The 23610-nt window shown below is 36.3% G+C and overlaps 1 protein-coding gene across 1 annotated transcript; it reads right to left on the bottom strand.

Annotated features, from left to right (window-relative positions):
• Positions 1–586: 586 nt before the first annotated feature.
• LOC149550201 (alpha-humulene synthase-like) lies at positions 587–21947 on the bottom strand. The gene is made up of 14 exons (XM_089795041.1): positions 21783–21947; positions 21612–21690; positions 15924–16025; positions 14812–14931; positions 14605–14702; positions 12627–12640; positions 8320–8464; positions 8076–8167; positions 7911–8000; positions 7404–7764; positions 6610–6861; positions 6433–6528; positions 2668–2698; positions 587–835 (listed from the first exon to the last, which is right to left on the bottom strand). The coding sequence occupies exons 1-14, from the start codon at positions 21882–21884 to the stop codon at positions 660–662; spliced, it is 1758 nt and encodes a 585-aa protein (XP_089651167.1). The 5' UTR covers positions 21885–21947; the 3' UTR covers positions 587–659.
• Between the last annotated feature and the right edge of the window lie 1663 nt (positions 21948–23610).

A 23610-nucleotide genomic window follows, 5' to 3' on the forward strand; every position in this document is an offset into this window, starting at 1 on the left:
GCAAAAGTAATGGTAAGAATATAAACACTCCGAAGTTTAAAAAGACAGAATTAAAATGCTTCACTGTTAGCAATAAAATTGTTACACTCAGACTTCGAAACAATAAAAGCATGAAATTATCCATTAAACTGCCATAGTTGACTTCGAAACAATAGAAGCATGAAATTATCACTGAACATGTCATTTTCTTACTAGTTATGATTACATGTAAAATATCTGAATAAGTTTATAAGTAGACTTGAATTTGACATCAGACTTGTTGATTCATTTTGAACGTAATTTAATGAAGATATATTAATCTAATGAAGAAATATGTCCAAAATATTCATAATTAAAGTTTACATCTCATTCAAATAAACTATTTCAACTAGATGAATTTTTTTGACAATTGCATATTTTGAAAGTATATTGTACTACAATGATAATTTAGATGACTTTTTGTGAAAGAAAATTTACAATAGAAAAGGGGTACATCTTTTAAATATATAATATATTCTAAGAAGAACACAAACCAAATGCTTATATCTTATGACCCAAACTTTCAATACATACTTATTTTAGTAGATCAATAAGTACTCTAAATAAGTACTCTAAATAGACCCTCTTTGACTCCTTTATCATGATAGAAAAATACGTCTCCAAATTCCTTGATACAGTTTTTATATTTTTACTGGATCAATAAGTACTTTAAATACTCGCTCTTTGACTCCTTTATCGTGATAGCAAAAGCCATCTCCAAATACATAGAAACATTGCATTCCTTTGCTTATATTGAAACACAGCTCCTCCCAATCAAGATAGATATTATTTGGGTTTAGAAATTCCCATTCAATTCCTTAAGCTATTGATTAAGAAGTCCTTTGTGTGAAAAATCAACTATTTCCGTCACTGGTTATTAATCTCCTATCATAAACGATTATTAATTTGCTGAAAATAATTTCTCAGCTAATATCGAAAAATAACAGAAGTGGAACTTCACTTATAAAATATGGAAAGAAATGTGCAACACAATGAACACAATATTTTCGGAAAAATTGTCCCTGGAAAAACCCCTAAGGGAAAACCAGTTCTACAGATGAGGAATTATATAAAACTTCAGCAAATCAAGAGATACAAAATTCCTTGCCTGTCACTGGCAGAACTCCGACAACCTCTTAATTTCTCCCGCTGATATTCCCCACTGCTATCCCCACACTAACACTGTGCCCTTGCTAACACTGCAAGACAATTTTCTATTACTGCAAAATGATTTTCCAAAACTTGTCTCTCCAAATGACCCAATGACCCCTTTTTATACTACCCTATTGGAAAAACCGACGATCGAGATTAAATCAAACCAATGGCTGAGATGAAGACAACTCGACAGCCAATAATAGAATTGTTTGCAAGGTGTCCAAAAGGGAATCACTAAAATTAGTAAATAATTATCCTTACACCAACCATTTACTAATTCTCGGCAAGTGGACAAATAGCTGTCCAAACCACCCATAACTAATGTTGTTTTACATAGATAAGGATGAACAGCTATTCAAGCTACCCATAAATACTACTGCTATTTCTCGGTAAGAAATAACAGTTGTCCAACTAACTATAATTAACACTCCTTGTTAGCGAGGAAGCTGTTTTGCAAGACACCTATCTCTAAAGAAGATAAATTTTGCCTTCCCCAACGCCTTAGTCAGAATGTCTGCTACCTGCTCCTCTATAGGTATGTACTGTAGCTAAACAACTCCCCTTTGTACACAATATCTGATCAAGTGATATCTAATATCTATATGTTTAGACCTATCATGAAACAATGGATTCTCAGACAACTTGATGCAACTCTAATTGTCACAATGTATCACAGTAGTCTCAACCTTTTGACCAAACAAGGCTACTAACAACTTTCGAAGCCATATAGCTTCACATGTCACCATGCTAGCTGCTATGTATTCTGCTTCTCCTGGACTTAGAGCCACAGAATTCTGCTTCTTGCTAAACCAAGATACAACTCCTGATGCCAAGCTGAAACAACACTCTGAAGTGCTCCTTTTGTTTGTTGTACTTCCTACCCAATCTGCATCAGTATAGCCTATCAACCTAATACCTTCACCTCGAACATATCTGATCCCATACTTGACTATACCACGCAAGTAATATAGCACATGCTTAGCCGCTATCCAATGCATTCTCTTTGGTTCAACCATGAACTAACTAAGAGAGTTAACTGCAAATGCTATATCTAGTCTCGTGTTGACCAAATACATAAGCAAACCAATGAACTATCTATATAAAGTGGGATCTACATCTTTCTCCTTAGTTGTATCTACCTTCCTCCAATTCATGATTATGGGTGTAGACATGGCTTTGCAATCCTCCATCCCAAATTTCTTCAAGATTTCAATGCAATATTTCCCTTGACCAAGGAAAATCTCCCCATTTTTCTGCCACACGTCCATGCCTAGAAAGTAGTGCATAAGTCCTAAATCCTTTATCTCAAACTCATTTGCAAGGTTCCTCTTGCAATCCACTATGAACCCTAATGAACTTGTAAGAAATAGGTCGTCCACATAAAGAACAAGAATGAGAATCTCACCCCCAACCATCAAGTAGTAGAGGTTAGCATCTGCTTCACTCTTCACAAAGTCCATTTTTTGAAAGTATCTATCAATGCGCTCATACCACGCTCTAGGAGCCTGCTTGAGTCCGTACAATACTTTCTTCAATCTGCACACGTGGGTCTCTGTGTTGTGTGCTACAAAGCCTTCTGGTTGTTCTATGTATACCTCCTCCTTCAACTCACCATTAAGGAATGCTGTCTTGACATCCATTTGATAGATTTTCCATCCCATCTGTGCTGCAAGTGAGATTACAGCTCATATAGAAGTATACCCGGAAACAGGAGCAAATGTCTCCTCATAGTCTATTCCCTCCTTCTAAGGGAAACCCTTTCCCACAAACCATGCCTTTTATTTCTTGATGCTACCATCTGCACCGTGCTTTATCTTATAGAACTAGCCTGATCCAACTACAACCCTATTTGTTGGTCTAGGTACTACCTCCCACACATCATTCTTCATTATTGAAGAATATTCCTCAACCATAACATCTTGCCATACCTGATGTTCTACAACTTCTTGATAGCTAGAAGGCTCACTATCTACCAACTGACTAACTAATGCCACATAGTCATTGAACTTGGCTGGTTGTCTTCACTGTCTAGTACTCTTCCTAGGAGCTCCCACAAACTCCTAGGAATCCCTTCATGTATTTGGAACCACATGGTTCCTGCTACCAACTGTAGAGGATGAAATGTCAACCTCTAAGTCTTCTAGATGCATTTATTGTTGCACTTGTTGCTCCATACTCTGTGAATCTTCACTAACTGAGTCTATAATCGTACTGATAACTGTACTTAAACTTTGTTGCTCTTGACTTGGTCTTGGAGCTTCTGTTGGCTGCTCACTCTAATCATCTGCTGGCAAATCTCTGGATCTCCTAAATGCCTTGTCCTCCATGAACTTGACATCCTGTCTGACAATAATTCTTTTAGTCCCCAGAATGAAAATCCTGTATGCCTTTGAGGTCTCACTGTACCCAACAAAGTACCCCCTCTCTATAGTGTAATCTAAGTTTGTACGTGTACCTCCAGGAATATGGCAATATGCCAAACTCCTAAATATCCTGAAGTGACTAACATCTAGCTTCTTCCCTGTGAAAGCCTCCTCTGGTGTCATCTTCCCTAGCACCTTGTGTGGAACTCTATTATGAATGTAGACTGTTGTATTACACGCCTCTACCCATAAGTAACGAGGCATGTCCTGGTCATGTAGCATAGCTCTTGTTTCCTTCGATATACAATAGTTCTTCCTCTCAGCAACTCCATTTTGCTATGGATTGTAAGGAACAGTCCATTCTCTCTTGATTCCTTCTCTAGTGCAGAACTCCTGGAAGACATTTCCTTTGTACTCACCTCCATTGTCTAACTGAAGAACCTTTATCTTCTTTTCTGTCAAGTTCTTCGCAAGAGCCTTGAACTCTTGGAATCGACTAAAAATCTCATCCTTAGTCTTCAAAAAGTATATCCAGGTCTTTCTAGAGAAATCATCAATAAAAGTAACATAGTACTCATATCCTCTGAGAGATTTCGTTGACATTGGTGCACAAACATCTGAGTGTACTAGATCAAGAACACGCTTAGATCTGGTGTCAACTTGGAAAAGATGCTTTCACAAAATTCCCCAACACACATCCCTTACATACATCATCATGCTCTGTGCTCACCTCTGGAACACCTGCCACGGTCTCACGAAGCAATTTAAGTGCTCCATGATGAATATGGCCCATCCTCCTATGCCATAGCTCTCCAAGATCTCTAGGATTACTGTTGCTTGTAAGTGCTTTAGGAGTATCAAACTGCAATCTATAAAGGCAACCACTCCTAACTCCAATAGTTATGGGTGATTTCCAATCTTTGTGCTTAATCAACACATTTTTCCCTCTAAAGAGTACATTATACCCCCTATCCTGAAGAATAGATATAGAAATCAAATTCATACCTAAGCCTGGCACATATAACACATCATGAAGTGGAATTTAAAACTAAACAGTCCCTTTCCCAACAGGGTTGAGTTTGGACAAGTTTCCCATAAAAATATGGATGTTGGTGTCCTCCTCCTTGTAACTGAAGAAGTACTCTCTAACTCTTTTCATATGAAATGATGCCCCACTATCTATATACTAAACACACTATGAGGTTGAGCTAACCATACAAGCTATGAGTGCAAACTCATCTTCCATTCTACTGGAAAGTTCTTCTGCACTTGCAGAAGCCTCCACCTGCTTCTTACCTTTCTTCCTCTCTGGAAAATCACTGACATACTGGCCAATCTCGTGACATCCAAAGAATTTGACCTTAGAAAGGTCCTTCTTCTTCTTCTCACTTTGTGAATTTGTTCCTTTGCTAGATCCCTTCTTTGCTTTCCCTTTACCCGCTAAGGCAACGTTCTCTTGTTCCACCTCATTTTTTTGACTCTTGTTGGCCCCATTGACTAGACTTAGTCTAAACTCCTCCTGAGTGAAATCAGTCCATATTCAATCCCAACTCGGTAAAGTATCTCGTCCACTGACAACTTGAACAAAGACACTCCATTGTTTAGAAAACCCATTTAGGGCTATTCTCACTAGCTCGTCATCACTAGGGCTATCTCCAATAGCTGCTAACTCATCCTTGACAAGTTTAAGCCTGGTGAGGTAACTTGTGATGTCTTCTCTCTCATTCATCCAAGTATTCTTTAGCTTCTCTCTGAGAATCAACTTCCTGTTGGTGGTAGCATTCTGGTACAGATTCAGAATGGCGTCCCACATCTTCTTCGCTGTATATAGCTCTAAGATATGTAGAACAATATGATCCTTGACACCATCAACGATTATCCTCCTCGCCTTGGCATCATCCTTCATATATGCTGCAAGTTGTTTTGCATCTGTTGGTACAGGTACAACACTGGTAGCATAATCCTTGATACCAGTCTCTTCCAACAATAAAGAAATTTTGGCCTTCCAGACACCAAAATTTGAGGCACCATCCAATCTATCCTGATCTCTCAAACCAGCTGAAGCCATCTCAAGGGTTTAAAGCAATAATAAATATAAAGAGAACAAAATTTATTTTCTAGGTTAAAACTCTTCTACTCTTAACAATGCTCTGATACCATGTGAAAAATCAACTATTATAGTCACTAATTATTAATCTCCTATCATAAACGATTATTAAACTACTGAAAATAAATTCCCAGCTAATATTGAAAAATAACACAACTGTAACTTCACTTATAAAATATGGAAAGAAATGCGCAACACAATGAACACAATAATTTCAGACAAATTGTCCCTAGAAAAACCCCTAAGGGAAAGCCAGTTTTACAGATGAGGATTTATATTAAACTTTAGCAAATCAAGAGATACAAAATTCCTTGCCTCTCAATGGAAAAACTTCGACAACCTCCTAATTTCTCCTGCTGATATTTCCCACTGCTATCCCCATGCTAACACTGCGCCCTTGCTAACACTACAAGACAATTTGCTATCACTGCAAACTGATTCTCCAAAACTTGTCTCTCCAAATGACCTAATGACCCCTTTTTATACTACCCTTTTGGGAAAACCAACGATCGAGATTAAATCAAACCAACAGCTGAGATTAAGACAACTCGACAGCCAATAATAGAATTAGTTGCAAGGTGTCCAAAAGGGAATCACTAAAATTAGTAAATAATTATCCTTGAACAACCATTTACTAATTCTCGGCAAGTGGACAAACAGCTGTCCAAACCACCCATAACTAATGCTGCTATACATAGATAAGGACGAACAACTATCCAAGCTACCCATAAATACTACTGCTATTTTCGGGTCAAAAATATCAGCTATCCAACTAACTATAATTAACACTCTGATGTAACTCAATGACGCATCTTTTGAAAACTCAGGGTGATCCTTCATATAAGAGGAAATAGCTGATGATGATTGTCCATTAAGTTTATCATCCTTCAGAAAAAAGAAAAAAAAAGTTAGCATTAAAAGCATAATAACATTATCATCACTATCTATTTAAAAAAAATTAAATACCTTATAATCATGAACATCATCAACTAAATGTGTGCACAACCATATTAGCTCATGGAATCTTGATTGATTTTGAAAAATCTTCTCTATATCATTGTCTGATAAAATAGGGGCTACTAAGAGGATGGCATGCAATGCAATTGGTCCAACTGTTGCAGTTGTTGCGGCAATCTTCATGTATTCATTATAATTTGGAACATATCCACTTTGATTCCATCGAGCTTGTTGTAAGCATCCTTCAATATGATCTGTCCACTATATACAATATATCTACATTATAAACTATATTTAATAAAATTGAATATATTACTTATCTTCTTTTATTGGATTATTAAAAATTGATTTTTATTGCAATAATTATTTGATATGAAGATGAAATAGTGTCATTTTTCTTAAGCCAAATTAAATCTAAAGACTAAACTATTATTTAGTATGAAAATTGAAATATAATGAATCCAATTTAATGAGAAAGAGACTATTTGTGTATATAAAAAAGTGATTATAAATAGAATAACACTTTAATAGTAAAAATAAACCTTGTATATTTTAATCTAAAGAAGATTGTATGTATGTATGTCAAAATTAATGTCTTTTATTAAAAATAAAAACACTTATTAAAATTTTTAATTGAATACTATATATTTTCAAAAGAAGGAAAAAAGCTTATTAAATCAGAGAATTCAATCAATTGAATAATTTTTTAAAAATATTTCTTAGAAATCCTACCTGTATATGACATTATTATTAATTTAAAATGACAATTGCATTCTTCTTTATAACTTTTGGATGAAATATACTTTTTTTTTTGTTATAAATTGCATCATATCATGCCCCTGCTTTATGGTAGCATCAATGGCCAATTCATGTATTGTTTTAAAAGAAAATTCTATGACTGTCTTGAAATTGTTGGGAATATTTATAATAATACAAGTATCCCAGCCTTGAATAATGGCCTTAGTAATAATTTCAATTTTCTCAAGGGTTAAGTGGTCATCAAAAAGGTCATCCAAAACCGTAAGAATAGTTGTAATTTTTGCTACAACCATTCTGCAACTGCTAAATTCCATTTCATCTGCAATACCAACTCCTAACAAAAGATACTCAATGGTACATTGTCTAGTTGCAATTAATTTCGATACTCCAGAATCTGTCCACCAACTGTCATAACAATCAATCAATATTAGCTTTTAAAATTTAATTAAAATAATTATTATTATTTTTCAATTACTTTTATTTACATAATGCTTTATTTAATTATTTAAAAAATATAAAAATACAAAACAATTTCAAAGACTAATAATTACCCAGAGAGTTTCTTCATCTTCTTCTTGTATACAAACTGTAATATATTAAAATTCAACTTGGCCAACTCTAAAATCTTCTTATCATTTATGCTGAGAAAATTAAAAATGATAAAATCCCTTAATGAGAAAGTATTTTTCTTTTAAGAAATATTTTAGAACATCTACCTCGAAATGTCTTGCTCATATATTTCTATATAGTTGCGTGTCTCCCATCTTGAAAATGTTCGATACCATTCATAGAAGACCGTGTATTCAACCTTCAAAATTGAAACATGAAAAACAAATCAACAAACAAGTTATCGTCATATGTGTGTAGATTTAGATTCTAACATTGCTTTGCAATTTTAATTCTAGCATTGCTTAAATGAATTCTTTGAGTTGAATGGGTTTGTTATGAAGGAAAATATACCACTTTCAAAAAACTTTTCTTATATGTATGACTAGGTTTCTCTAATATTTGCTTAAGATACGCAGAGCTAAAGACTTTAGCCTCTTCCATAATTGTTTTGTTAGGAAATGCCACACTTGAACATATTAAAAGACTGAGCATGCTCCTCATTACATGGTCTTCATTCAGATTTGTGAGAAATATAAATTAAAAATTTAAATCTCAAACTCACAACCCTAACTCAAAATTTATACTCGGCACTAAAAAGTTGCTCGGCACATGAAGGTGTCAAGTGACAATTTTACTCGGCACTTGATGGTGTCGAGTAGCAGGTTGCTCGCCACTTGATGGTGCCGAGTGACATAGGCAATAGGTGCCAAGTGAACTCGGCACAAAGAGGAGCTTGACACTTGATAGGTCGGTAGCAATAGATGCCGAGTATGCTCAACTCCAAAGAAAATGCTTGGCAACAATAGATGCTGAGTGAGCTCGGCTCCAACTAAAGTTTATAACATAAAAAATTTCAATGTGAATGCATTCACCATTAAAATCAGAGAGCCAAAGTTTTAAGCTTTTAAACAAGCTTCTCAAATGCAACATACAAGGGAAGATCAATAGATTCAAGTATGCTTGCTTGCTTGCTATTCAATCTTTCATTAAACTATTACAAAATCTGGGAGCATTCGGCTTCAACCATAAAAACCCTAAAATAACCCTAAACTAATAATACTTCAAACTTCAATAAAGTTTAAACCTGCAACTCTAATGGCTGCATACAATGGTGCTTGGAGAAATCACTGCTTCAATAGGACAAAATCAAATAACAACAAACACACAGAATGAACGGAGGAGACACGTGCAACTGCAGGCACAAACTTTCTTCCTCTTCTTTCTCTACTTAGCTCTGCAACTTCTCTCTGATCTGCTTGATTTGCACTTGATTTAAAATTGAATGTAGAAAAATTCCTTTTGTCTTCTGACCTAAAATTTTTTTCCCTCTCATTTCCAAATTCAAAAATCTCACCTACCGTATTGATGTTTTCTATCTGTTATAGGCATCAGAGGTGGTAGGTGAGCATTTGGCTCAAGGGGAAAACTTCAACTACTGTATTAAATATTCCAACACTCCCCCTTTGTCCCAAGCCAAACAAATAAGGATCACAGATGATCCACATCAACTACACCAAGACACTCTTTTAGGTGTACAAAAGATCCAATTCCTAATCGCTTAGTAAATATGTCTGCTAGCTGCTGCTCAGACTTGCAAAAAACTATCTTGATATCCCCATTCTCCACCAGCTCTCTGATGAAGTGATATCTGATCTCAATATGCTTGTTTCTCCCATGGTAGACTAGATTTTTGGACAATGCAATTTATGAGATGTTGTCACAATAAATTTTGGTTCCATCCTCTTGCCTTTCATTCAAATATGTGAAGATCCTTCTTAACCAAATTGCTTGACATGCTACTGCATTTGCTGCTATGTATTCAACCTCTACTGTAGATTGAACAACAATAGGTTGCTTCTTGGATGCCCATGAAATTGCACCCAATCTCATATGAAACATGTATCTAGAAGTGCTCTTCCTATCATCTAAACTTCCATCCCAATCACTATCAGTATAACCTACCAACTTGAATTCATTTGATCTGCAGTATACAAAATCTCAAATCCCTTGGTACCTTTCACATACCTTAGGATCCTTTTTCCTGCTTTCCAATGGGAATCCCTTGGTGTTTCCATAAATCTGGAAATCAAACTTACTTCATGCATTACGTCTAGCCAAGTTGTAATCAAATACATTAGACTTCCAACTATACTCTTGTATAGTGTTGGATCCACTCTCTTGCTAGAGTCTTTCTTGCTCAATTTCAAACCTATTGCAATTGGTGTGGGGGTTGCCTTACTATTCTACATTTTAAATCTCTCCAAGATCTGCCCTACATATTTTTCTTGAGAGATCAATATGCCATCATGCATTTGTTTTACTTCTATGCCTAGAAAGTACTTCAAGAGGCCTAGGTCTGTCATTTCAAATTAACTTTTCATGGCCTCTTTGAATTCACCAATTAGAGCCTTATCATTACTAGTAAAAATTAGATCATCCACATACAAGACAACAATCAATACATTATCATCTGTTGCCTTGATGTAAAGAGTGGTCTCACCATTGCTTTTGCTAAAGCCATTGCTCATCAAATATGAGTCAATCCTACTGTACCATGCCCTTAGAGCTTGCTTGAGCCCATAGAGAGCTCTCTTCAATCTATATACTTTATGTTCTTCACCTGCAACTTCATAACCAGGTGGCTGCTCCACATACACTTCTTCTTTCAATACACCATTAAGGAAGGCGGACATCACATCCATTTGAAATACCTTCCACTTGTGCTGAGCTGCAATTGCTATGATAGCACGCACGGTTTCCATTCTTGAAACTAGGGCATAGGTCTCATCATAATCTCTTCCATACTGTTGTTTATAGCCCTTGACTACCAACCTTGCCTTATGCCTATCAATCTTATCTTCAGCATTGCATTTGGTCATATAGCCCCATTTTACTCCAATCACGTGCTTCTTTGAAGGCAATTCAGTTAGCTCCCATGTCTCATTCCTTTCTATGGCATCTATTTCCTCATCCATGGCATTACACCATTTCTTCTCCTTAATAGCTTCCTCAAAATATACTAGATCACTATGAGAAAATAATGCAAAATTAACACTCTCATCATAATCTTCATACCTTTCATCTTGGTATATCTCCCTAAGACTCTTGGTCTTTCTTGATAATAGGGAGGAGAGTGTGGGATCAGAATCTTCACTGCTGCTACTTTGCCAACTAGCTTGGTCTTTACTAGTACTCAAAACTGACACTTGGTCATGTCTAGAGGAGCTCGGCAATGACTGAATCTGCTTTCCTTTTCTTGTACTTGCTCCTTCTTCTTGCTGTTCATTAGCATCTTCTTCACTCATAATTGGCACTTTACTAGAAGTGCTTGGTGACTCATCAATTGAACCATACCAAGACTGATTTTAAAAAAATTCAACATCTCTTAAAAGCATCATCTTGTTGTTCAATGGGTCATACAATCTATATGCCTTTGATTCTAGGCTGTACCCTGTAAAAATGCATTTCACACCTTTGTCATCAAGCTTCTACCTTTTCTCTTTAAGCACATGTGCATATGCTACACATCCAAACACCCTTAAGTCTTCAACTGTCCATCTTATTCGTGACCAAGCTTCCATTGGATTTCTATCATGAACTGCCTTTGTAGGACACCTATTAATTAGGTAAACTTTTGTTGCCAAAGCCTCTCCCCATAATTCAGTTGGGATACCTTACTCTTTCATCAGGCTCCTTGTCATTTCAACAATGGTCATGTTCTTTCTTTCAGCCACTCCATTCTGCTGTGGTGTATAGCTGGCTGTGAGCTCTTTCTTAATGCCATGTTTCTTGTAAAAATTTACAAAACAATTGGAGGTATACTCCCCTCCTCTATCTGACCTTAGGACCTTGATATAATGTCCACATTCTCTTTCAGCCTAGGCTTTAAATTCTACAAATTTATCAATTACTTCATATTTATTCTTTAAGAAATACACCCATGTCCTACGACTCAAATCATCAATGAATGTCTTGAAATAAGTACTCCCCTCGATGGAAGTAACTTGCATAGGACCGACTAGGTCAGTATGCACTAACTCTAATGGATATCTAGCTCTTCTAAAATTTTCAGAATTAAAGTGAAGCCTATGTTGCTTACCCAAAATATAAGCCTCACAATTGTCACATGAATTTTCTATCCATGGCAAACCTTCTACCATTCTTTTATTTGACAAGAAATTTAAACCAACATAGCCAAGATGACCATACCTAAGGTGTCATAGCCATGAGGGGTCTTCAATCACACTCCTTAAAGCTGATTGTGTGGGAGGTGCAGTACCAACTTGAGATGAGAAACATGTCTCTATCCTCAAGGGAAACATATTGTTCTTTGTCATTTGAACTGTTACATGTAATTTCTTGCTCCCATATTTTTCATGAATCACACACGTGTTATTCTCCACCAGCACTTTGTATCCATTTTGAATGAGCTGACCAATGCTCGTCAAATTGTGCTTCATACTAGGGGCAAAATACACATTTTGTATTTTCCTTGTCTCACCTTTCTTGGTGCGGACCATAATAGATCCTTTGCCCACAACTGGTAGGGTTCCATTGTTACCCATTTTAATTTCAGATTTGAAACTCTTGTCAATGAATGAAAACAAGGTTTCATTACCACTCATGTGGTTGCTACATCCACTGTTGAGGTACCAAACCTCATGGCTTCCTTCTTCACCAACATTACACATGATGAAGGCAAGAACATTGGGTCCACTTCCCATGTTCACATCAACCACATTTGCTTGTCCTGACTGATCAGTCTGGTTCTTCTAGCATTCATTTACATAATGCCCATATTTATGATAGTAGTAGCATTCTACATTACTCTTATTTGAGTTGTAGTTTTCCTTACCTCCTCTTGAAGTATTGTGTGAGCTACTTGCTCCATCTGCTCTTCCTGAGCTTTCTGCTGCAGTCTTTGTCTTCCGTTTCCTTGGCCTCTACCTCTGGAGTTCCTACCTGAGCAATTTCTTCCTCTCCCCCTTCCTCTTGGATTTGATTGAACCTTGAATGCTTTCTCTTGGGAAGTAGAAGATGTAGATCTATTGATCCTATACTAATGGGTTTGAAGAGAACCCATCAACTCATCCATTGTCAAAACAGTGAGGTATTTTGCCTCTTCTATGGTCATGACCAAATGATCATATTTATGAGGTAAACTCCTCAATATCTTTTCCACTATCCTCTACTCTTGATAGTCTTCTCCATTTGACTTCAATTTGTTAATCACATTGGAGGTCCTTGATCTGAAGTTTGCAACTGATTCATTTTCCTTCATCTGAAGGCTCTCAAACTCCCTCATGATGTTTTTCTTTACAGTACAGACTTTATCAGTCCCCTTGAAGTTTGTCTCAAGGATATCTCATGCTTCCTTTGCATAATTTGCTACTACAATCTTTGGAAAAATTGTCTTTGTCATTGCTGCTTCAATAAGACTTAATGCATTTGCATCTTTCCTCCTTGACTCTTTCAAATGGCTCTTTTGTGCATTTGTGAGGGCATCATATTGAGTTGGATCAGTCACATCATTGAATCCATTAACCACAAACTCTCACAAATCATTTGCAACCATAATGGTCTTCATCTTCTTTGCAAATGTATCATAATTCTATCAATTAAATGATGGTGGCTGCTGCCATATCTTTCCTGCATCTCCTGCCATGTCCAATATCCCAAAAAAATAAATGCCCTAACTCACTATGGATGTGGTGCCTCAAAGCTCTGATATCATGTGAGAAATATAAATTAAAAATTTAAATCTCAAACTGACAACCCTAACTCAAAATTTATACTCGGCACTAAAAATTTGCTCGACACATGAAGGTACCGAGTGACAGTTTTACTTGGCACTTGATGGTGCTGAGGAGTAGGTTGCTCGGTACTTGATGGTGCCAAGTGATAGGCAACAGGTGCTGAGTGAACTTGGCATAAAGAGGAGCTCGACACTTGATAGGTCAGCAGCAATAGATGCCAAGTATGCTCGGCTCCAAAAGAAATGTTCGGCAACAATAGATGCCAAGTGAGCTCAACTCCAACTAAAGTTTATAACTTAGAAAATTTCAACGTGAATGCATTCACCATTAAAACCAGAGAGCCAAAGCTTTAAGCTTTTAAACAAGTTTTTCAAATGCAACATACAAGAGAAGATCAATAGATTCAAGTATGCTTGTTTTCTTGCTATTCAATCTTTCATTAAACTATTACAAAATCTGGGAGCATTCGGCTTCAACTAGAAAAGTTTTAAAATAACCCTAAACTGGTAATACTTCAAACTTCAATAAACTTTAAACTTGCAACTCTAATGGCTGCATACAATGTTGCTTGGAGAAATCACTGCTTCAACAAGACAAAACCAAATAACAACAAACTCACAGAATAAACAGAGGAGACACGTGCAACTGCAGGCACAAACTTTCTTCCTCTTCTTTCTCAGCTCAGCTCTACAACTTCTCTCTGATCTGCTTGATCTACACTTGATTTAAAATTGAATGTAGAAACATTCCTTTTGTCTTCTGACCTAAAATGTTTTTTCCTCTCATTTCCAAATTCAAAAATCTCACCTATCGTATTGATGTTTTCTATCTGTTCTGAGCGTCAGAGGTGGTAGGTGAACGTTTGGCTCAGGGGGAAAACTTCAACTACTATATTAAATATTCCAACAAGATTATTATCTTTATTTTCTTTGTAGAGAAAGAATAGGCCACCTTTTTCCTTGAAATTCTCCAATACATCTTCTCATAGTATAATGCATGAATGAAGTCTTAATTGATATTGAATGAGAAAAATATGATAAGGAAAATGTTAACCTAATTGCAGGTAATATAGTGAAATATTTTATACCTGCAGAGACATCATAATGATGGATTTGAAGGAGCCGAAGTCCTAAAGCCGTAGCACTCAAATTCCTATTAACGCTCCCCCCGTGTAATAGTAAGCCCACACTTTCATCCCATGATCTATTTTCATATATTAAATAAAGTTATTTAAATTGTTTTTATAGTTCAAAATGATTCTAAATATATAATATATATTTAGAAGAAGTCTAATTCCTATATATTGTTATTATAACAATCAAACTGTATTGTTCTAGTAGTTTCTTATTTATCAATTGATGAGCTTAAGGGGCTTTCTAAGAATGGTTTATAAGGCACAACAATTGGTTAATGTTTTGCAAATGGAGTTGCAAGTAGAGTGAGTTTCATCATAGAGGAAACTCTCTAGTGAAGCATAACTAGGATAGATGACCTCTTGAGAAGTGGCGGTGTTTCACCTCTGTGTGCATCACCAAGAACCAATGACTGCTAAGTGTTCTATTTATTGTTATGGGACATAAATCCAATGGATCACTCTCCTGAAACATGAGTCAATGAGTTCTAAACTACACATTAAATCCTGATAGAAGTATCACAATTTGACTTGATGTGGAAAATATCTACCAATTGATGAGCTTAAGGGGCTTTCTAATGAATGGTTCATAAGGCACAAGACTTGGTGGAGGTTTAACAAATGGGGTTGCAAACAGAGTTGGTTTAACCATGGAGGAAAATCTAGTTAAGTGTGCTTTGGGTAGAGTAGTACTCCAATGGGTGACCTCCCCGAAAGTGGTGTTTCACCTCAATGAGCATCACCTAGATCCAAAGAGTGGTAAGTCATACCGTCTTATACCATTTTAACTTATTTAAGTCATACCCTATTTAAAATTTTAAAATAATTTTTATAAAACTTAAATACTGTCAATCTTAATTTAAATCTTAAAATTAATATTGACAGTTCCTTTTTCAACTCCTTGAACTCACTATAAATCAAATTTATTAGAATAATTTTTTACAATATAAATATGTGAATATGTATCACTAAAAACCAAGATATGTAATCGATATTAACAACACTATTTTGCCTCCATATATTTTGTAACATTTAAATATATTAAAAGAGAAATAAGATCCATTGGTAAATGAAATCAAGAGCCTCTTTTATCTCAGCCTTAAAATATCGATCTACTTCGAGACATTGCAATGCATCAACCATCTCAAGCCACTCGATGAGTTCGCCATTGTGAAAAATTTAACTATTGCAGTCACTAATTATTAATCTCCTATCATAAACGATTATTAAACTGCTGAAAACAAATTCCCAGCTAATATTGAAAAATAACACAACTGCAACTTCACTTATATAATACGTAAAGAAATAAACAACATAATGAACACAATATTTTCGGATAAATTGTCCCTAGAAAAACCCCTAAGGGAAAACCAGTTCTATAGATGAGGAATTATATTAAACTTCAGCAAATCAAGAGATACAAAATTCTTTGCCTCTCACTGGAAAAACTCCGACAACCTCTTAATTTCTCTTGCTGATATTCCCCACTACTATCCCCACGCTAACAATGTACCCTTGCTAACACTACAAGACAATTTCCTATCACTGCAAAATGCTTCTTCAAAACTTGTTATCCAAATGACCCAATGACCCCTTTTTATACTACCCTATTGGAAAAACCAAGGACCGAGATTAAATCAAACCAACGGCTGAGATTAAGACAACTCGACAGCCAATAATAGAATTGGTTGCAAGGTGTCCAAAAGGGAATCACTAAAATTAGTAAATAATTATCCTTGCAATAAACATTTACTAATTCTCGGCAAGTGGACAAAAAACTGTCCAAACTACCCATAACTAATGCTTCTATACATAGATAAGGATGAACAACTGTCCAAGCTACCCATAAATACAACTGCTATTTTCGAGTCAAAAATAATAGCTGTCCAACTAACAATAATTAACACTCCCTCTTAGCGAGGAACCTGTTCTGCATGACACCCATCTTATCTCTAAAAAAGATAAATTCGGCCTTTCCCAAAGCCTTCGTCAGAATGCCTGCTACCTGCTCATCTGTAGGTATGTATTGTAGTCAAACAATACCTCATTATACACAATCCCTGATAAAGTGATATCTAATATCTATATGTTTAGACCTATCATGAAACACTAGATTCTCAGACAACTTGATGCAACTCTGATTGTCACAATGTATCATAGTAGTCTCAACCTTTTGACCAAACAAGGCTACTAACAACTTTCAAAGCCATATAGCTTCACATTTCACCATGCTAGCTGCTATGTATTCTGCTCCTGCTGAACCTAGAGCCACAGACTTTTGCTTCCTGCTGAACCAAGATACAAGTCCTGATCCCAAGCTGAAACAACACCCTGAAGTGCTCCTTTTGTCTGTTGTACTTTTAGCCCAATCTACGTCAGTATAGCCTATCGACCTAATGCCTTCACCTTGGACCTATATGATCCCATACTCGACTGTACCACGCAAGTAACGTAGCACATGCTTAGCCACTATCCAATGCATTCTCTTTGGTTCAACCATAAACTGACTAAGAGAGTTAACTGCAAATGCTATATCTGGCCTAGTGTTGACCAAATACATAAGCGAACCAATCAACTGTCTATATAAAATGGGATCTACATCCTTCTCCTTAGATGTATCTACCTTCCTCCAATTCATAATCGTGGGTGTAGATATGGCTTTGCAATCCTCCATCCCAAATTTCTTCAAGATTTCAATGCAATATTTCCCTTGACCAAGGAAAATCTCCCTATCTATTTGCCACACTTCCATGCCTAGAAAGTAGTGCATAAGTCCTAAATCCTTCATCTCGAACTCTTCTGCAAGGTTCCTCTTGCAATCCACTATGAACCCTAGTGAACCTGTAAAAAATAGGTCATCCACATAAAGAACAAGAATGAGAAGTTCAACTCCAACCATCAAGTAGTAGAGGTTAGCATCTGCTTCACTCTTCACAAAGCCCATTTTCTGCAAGTATGTATCAATGCGCTCATACCATGCTCTAGGAGCCTGTTTGAGTCCGTAAAATGTTTTCTTCGATCTACACACGTGGGTCTCTTTGATGTGTGCTACAAATCCTTTTGGTTGTTCTATGTATACCTCCTCCTTCAACTCACAATTAAGGAATGTTGTCTTGACATCCATTTGATGGACTTGCCATCCCATCTGTGCTGCAAGTGAGATTACAGATTGTATAGAAGTATACCTGGCAATATGAGCAAATGTCTCCTCATAGTCTATTTCCTCCTTCTGACAGAACCCCTTTGCCATAAAGCTCGCCTTGTATTTCTCGATGCTACCATTTGCAGTGTGCTTTATCTTATAGATCCAACATGATCCAACTACAACCCTATTTTTTGGTTTAGGTTCTACCTCCCACACATCATTCTGCATTATTGAAGAATATTTCTCAACCATAGCATCTCGCGCATACCTAATGTTCTACAACTTCCTGATAGCTAGAAGGCTCACTATCTAACAACTAACTAACTAATGCCACATAGTCATTGAACTTGGTTAGTTGTCTTCGCTATCTAGTGCTCTTCCTAGGAGCTCCCACAAACTCCTGAGTATCCCTTTGTGTATCTGGAACCACATGGTTCCCACTGCCAATTGTAGAGGATGAAATGTCAACCTCTAAGTCTTCTAGATGCATTTCTTGTTGCTCCATACTCTGTGAATCTTCACTAACTGAGTCTACACTCATACTAGTAACTGTACTTGAGCTTTGTTGCTCTTGACTTAGTCTTGGAGCTTCTGTTGGCTGCTCACTCTAATCATCTGTTGGGAAATCTCTAGATCTCCTGAGTGCCTTGTCCTCTATGAACATGACATCCTGTTTGACAATAATTCTTTTAGTCCCCGGAATGAAAATCCTATATGCCTTTGAGGTCTCACTGTACCCAAAAAAGTACCCCCTCTGTGCAGTCTGATCTAACTTTGTACGTGTATCTCTAGGAATATGGAAATATGCCAAACTCTTGAATATCTTGAAGTGACTAACATCTAGCTTCTTCCCTGTGAAAGCCTCCTCTGGTGTCATCTTCCCTAGCACCTTGTGTGGAACTCTATTCTAAATGTAGATTGTTGTATTACACGCCTCTGCCCATAAGTAATGGGACATGTCCTGGTCATGTAGCATAGCTCTTGCTACCTCTGATATAGAATGGTTCTTCCTCTCAGCAACTCCATTATGCTATGGATTGTAAGGAACAATCCATTCTCTCTTGATTCCTTCTCTAGTGCAGAACTCCTGGAAGACATTTCCTTTGTACTCGCCTCCATTTTTTGACCGAAGAACCTTTATCTTCTTTCCTGTCAAGTTCTCCACAAGAGCCTTGAACTCTTGGAATCAACTGAAAACCTCATCCTTAGTCTTCAAGAAGTATATCTAGGTCTTTCTAGAGAAATCATCAATAAAAGTAACATAGTACCCATATCCTCTGAGAGATTTCGTCAACATCGGTCCACAAACATCTAAATGTACTAGATAAAGAACACCCTTAGATCTAGTGTCACTTCTTGGAAAAGATGCTTTTGCAAACTTTACCAACACACATCCCTTACATACATCGTCATGCTCTTTGCTCACCTTTGGAACACCTCTCACCATCTCATGAAGCAATCTAAGTGCTCCATGATGACTATGGCCCATCCTCCTATGCCATAGCTCTCCAAGATCTCTAGGATTACTGTTGCTCATAAGTTCCTTAGGAGTATCAAACTGCAATCTATAAAGGTTACCACTCTTAACTCCAATAGTCATGGGTGATTTCCAATCCTTGTGCTTAATCAAGAAATTTGTCCCTCTAAAGAGTACATTATACCCCCTATCTTGAAGAATAGATACAGAACTCAAATTCATACCTAAGCTTGGCACATATAACAAATCATGAAGTGAAATTATCTTTCTATTCTCCCTCTAAAATTGAATAGTCCCTTTCCCAACAGGGTTGAGTTTGGACAAGTTTCCCATAGAAATCTGGATGTTGGTGTCCTCCTTCTTGTAACTGGAGAAGTACTCTCTAACTCCTGTCATATGAAATGACACCCCACTATCTATATACCAAACACACTATGAGGTTGAGGTAACCATACAAGCTATGAGTACAAACTCATCTTCCATTCTATTGGAGAGTTCTTCTACACTTGTTGAAGTTGCCACCTACTTCTTACCCTTCTTCCTCTCTACACAATCACTGACATAGTGACCAAACTTGTGACATCCAAAGCACTTGACCTTAGAAAGGCCCTTCTTCTTCTTCTCACTTTGTGAATTTGATCCTTTGCTAGATCCCTTCTTTTCTTTCCCTTTACCTGCTAGGGTAACGTTCTCTTGTTCTACTTCATTTTTTTGGCTCTTGTTGGCACCATTGACAAGACTTAGTCTAAACTCCTTCTGAGTGAAATTAGTCCATAGTCAATCCCAACTTAGTAAAGTATTTCGTCCACTGACAACTTGAACAAAGACACTCCATTGTTTAGTAAACCCATTTAGGGCTATTCTCACTAGCTCGTCATCACTAGGGCTATCTCCAATAGCTGCTAACTCATCCTTGACAAGTCCGAGCCTGGTGAGGTAACTTGTGGCGTCTTCTCCCTGATTCATCCGAGTATTCTTTAGGTTCTGTCTGAGAATCAACTTCCTGTTGGTGGTAGCATTCTGGTACAGATTCAGAATGGTGTCTCACATCTTCTACGCTGTATCTAGCTCTAAGATATGTGAAACAATATAATCTTTGACACCATCAAGGATTATCCTCCTCGCCTTGGCATCGTCCTTCCTATATGTTGCAAGCTATGTTGCATCTGTTGGTATAGGTACAACACTAGTAGCATAATCCTTGATACCATTCTCTTCCAACAATAAAAAAATTCTTTCCTTCCAAATACCAAAATTTGAGGCACCATCCAATCTATCCTGATCTCTCAAACCAGTTGAAGCCATCTCAAGGGTTTAAAGCAATAATAAATCTAAAGAGATCAAAATTTCTTTCCTAGGGCAAAACTCTTCTACCCTTAACAAAGCTCTGATACCATGTGAAAAAGTTATCTATTGCAGTCACTGATTATTAATCTCCTATCATAAATGATTATTAAACTATTGAAAACAAATTTCCAGCTAATATTGAAAAATAACACAACTGCAACTTCACTTATATAATACAGAAAGAAATAAACAATACAATGAACACAATATTTTCAGACAAATTGTCCCTAGAAAAATCCCTAAGGGAAGACGAATTCTACAGATGAGGAATTATATTAAACTTCAGCAAATCAAGAGATACAAAATTCCTTTCCTCTCACTGGCAAAACTCTGACAACCTCCTAATTTCTCCCGCTGATATTCCCCACTGCTATCCTCACGCTAACACTGCGCCCTTGCTAACGCTGCAAGACAATTTGCTATCACTGCAAAATGCTTCTTCAAAACTGGTTATTCAAATGACCCAATGACCCCTTTTTATACTACCCTATTGAAAAAACCAACGACCGAGATTAAATCAAACCAATGACTGAGATTAAGACAACTCGATAGCCAATAATAGAATTAGTTGCAAGGTGTCCAAAAGGGAATCACTAAAATTAGTAAATAATTATCCTTGCAATAACCATTTACTAATTCGGCAAGTGGACAAACAGCTGTCCAAACTACCCATAACTAATGCTGCTATACATAGATAAGGACGAATAGCTATCCAAGCTACCCATAAATACAACTGTTATTTCCGGATCAGAAATAACAGCTGTCCAACTAACAATAATTAACAGCCATCTCGAGTCTGCATTTCCTTTAACAAGATTTTCACTTCCTTAACAAGTGTCTCAGCACGTTCCAGATATTCAAGTTCCTAAAAGATACACAATCAGAAAGGATGAGAAATAGCAGAACAATCTACAAAGGAAAAAATTGATGGGAATTATAGTACAACATAAAAGTTACCCCGTTTGGAGTTTCCAAGCATTGCACAAAATCATCGTCCCAGAGATTGTTTGATCTATCAGGAATAGAGGCAGAACCATTTTCTCTCTTCAAAGTCGCCATTGGGGAAGCAGCCTTAGATTGTTGACAGAATGGGAAAGACAGGGTGAAACTTTTTGTAGGGCTTTTCCTACAATGTTTAATGCTTGTGCTCAACTTCACAATTACATGTATTTATACTGATTATTTTATACACTGCTAACAGACGTGTTATGTATATTACAACAAAGAAGCATAAATTGTAAATAGTGTTGTGAGTTTCAAGATCATTGTTGAATATTTGCAAATAAGAAATGCATTTTCTCGCCAACTCGAGTCAATTTCTACTTTTTGATTTCATAATTTGTCAAATAGTCGACAGATCGCCTGAATATTTGCAAATAAGAAATGCATTTTCTCAGCAAGTCAAGTCAATTTCTATTTTTTGATTCCATAATTTGTGAATTAGTCGACAGATTGCCTGAATATTTCCAAAATGCATTGGAAATTCCTCCTGAAATCACGAAACCATTCAAAAATAGTATTTCTTTTTCAACTGCCTCTTCAAAAATAATCTTTCATTTCGAACTACCCCAACCCATTAAGGACCCGTTAGATTATTACTTTCTGAATATAAAATGCTGAGCGTAATTCAGCCCATTCAAATTGTTGTCAATGAAAAATAACAATAAACTTAATAATGTACAATAGAAGTTGGTCATTAATGTATCATTCTGGACAAATAAATTTTATGTACAATGGCAATAAATCATTGATTCCATTTGGATATGGATAAAGTATGGTCATTTAAATTAGTCACAAGAGATAAAACCTTGTCACATTCAATCAAATGATATAACATATGATAAATGTTGTGTGATTTTCTTCTATCCATTATATTTGAAGCTTGCATTTTATAAGAAACTCATTGAGCCAAACAATCTTATGCCATTCCAGTTCTTAGGAATGTGTCTAGAAGTAATTGATTCCAAGAAGTCATATAACCAGAAAATTTATCAAATAACCAAAGTTTAGTGGCCACTATCAATATCTATTTGCTTCTTAGTAAGTAAAGTTACAACCACATAAGAATGAAGTTTGCAAATAATCATTTTCTAACCAAGTAGACAACTATCCTCTAGAACATGAAAAAGCAAAATTAGCTTCATTAAATTATTAGTATAAAGTCCTTTATGAACTAAAGAATAATCTAATATGAAAGTTATGCTAACTAACTTCACCAATGCTAACATGAATCCCCTATGATGAACGATCAATATTAATATTTAAAATATTTACAAGAGGAATCCAACAAGCCTCAACTCGAGCATGTAAATGGTGTGGCCGTGGGTTCCCATCTCTTTCTCTCTTTCTTGCCATAACAACCTCTAAGTGGAACATTTTTAGGAATATGTTCTTTCTTCATTCCCTCTCAAACTAAAATGGTTGAAGTGCTACATTGATGATACACATGTTTTCTTGCCACATGACTTAGAAAATTTAGAGTCCTTTTGAACCCACGTTAATAGTTTAGCCCCTTCAACTACTTTCACCAAAGAGATTTAACATGTGACATCTTGTTATCCAAAAGAGAAAATGGTTCTAGCTTGTCTCGCAAGGTCTTTTACAAATCCATGTACACTAAACTTTGACTTCTACCCTCCTCGTTTTCAAGGCATTTCCTACAGTTCTTTAAAATTCTCCAAAAAATGTGAATTTTTTGTACCTTCAAACCTTTATAAGCCTTAATAAATTGTATCCCCTCCTTTAAGAAATTAATAATAGCTTTCTTAATTCTATTTTCTATAAC

Source organism: Cupressus sempervirens, chromosome 7 (assembly GCF_028749045.1).
Source record: "Cupressus sempervirens isolate cs-2001-9-10 chromosome 7, ASM2874904v1, whole genome shotgun sequence".
Classification (NCBI taxonomy): Eukaryota; Viridiplantae; Streptophyta; class Pinopsida; order Cupressales; family Cupressaceae; genus Cupressus; species Cupressus sempervirens.

What these genes read in the sequence shown, in the direction of transcription:
- LOC149550201 (XM_089795041.1), bottom strand. Translation starts at nt 21,884, where the DNA reads ATGGCGACTTTGAAGAGAGAAAATGGTTCTGCCTCTATTCCTGATAGA. An exon ending in TATGAGCAAGACATTTCGAG is followed by an intron (nt 8,001 to 8,075) that starts GTAGATGTTCTA and finishes TAATTTTCTCAG; the next exon opens with CATAAATGATAAGAAGATTT. An exon ending in CTCAAGCAGGCTCCTAGAGC is followed by an intron (nt 836 to 2,667) that starts GTGGTATGAGCG and finishes CAATAGCTTAAG; the next exon opens with GAATTGAATGGGAATTTCTA.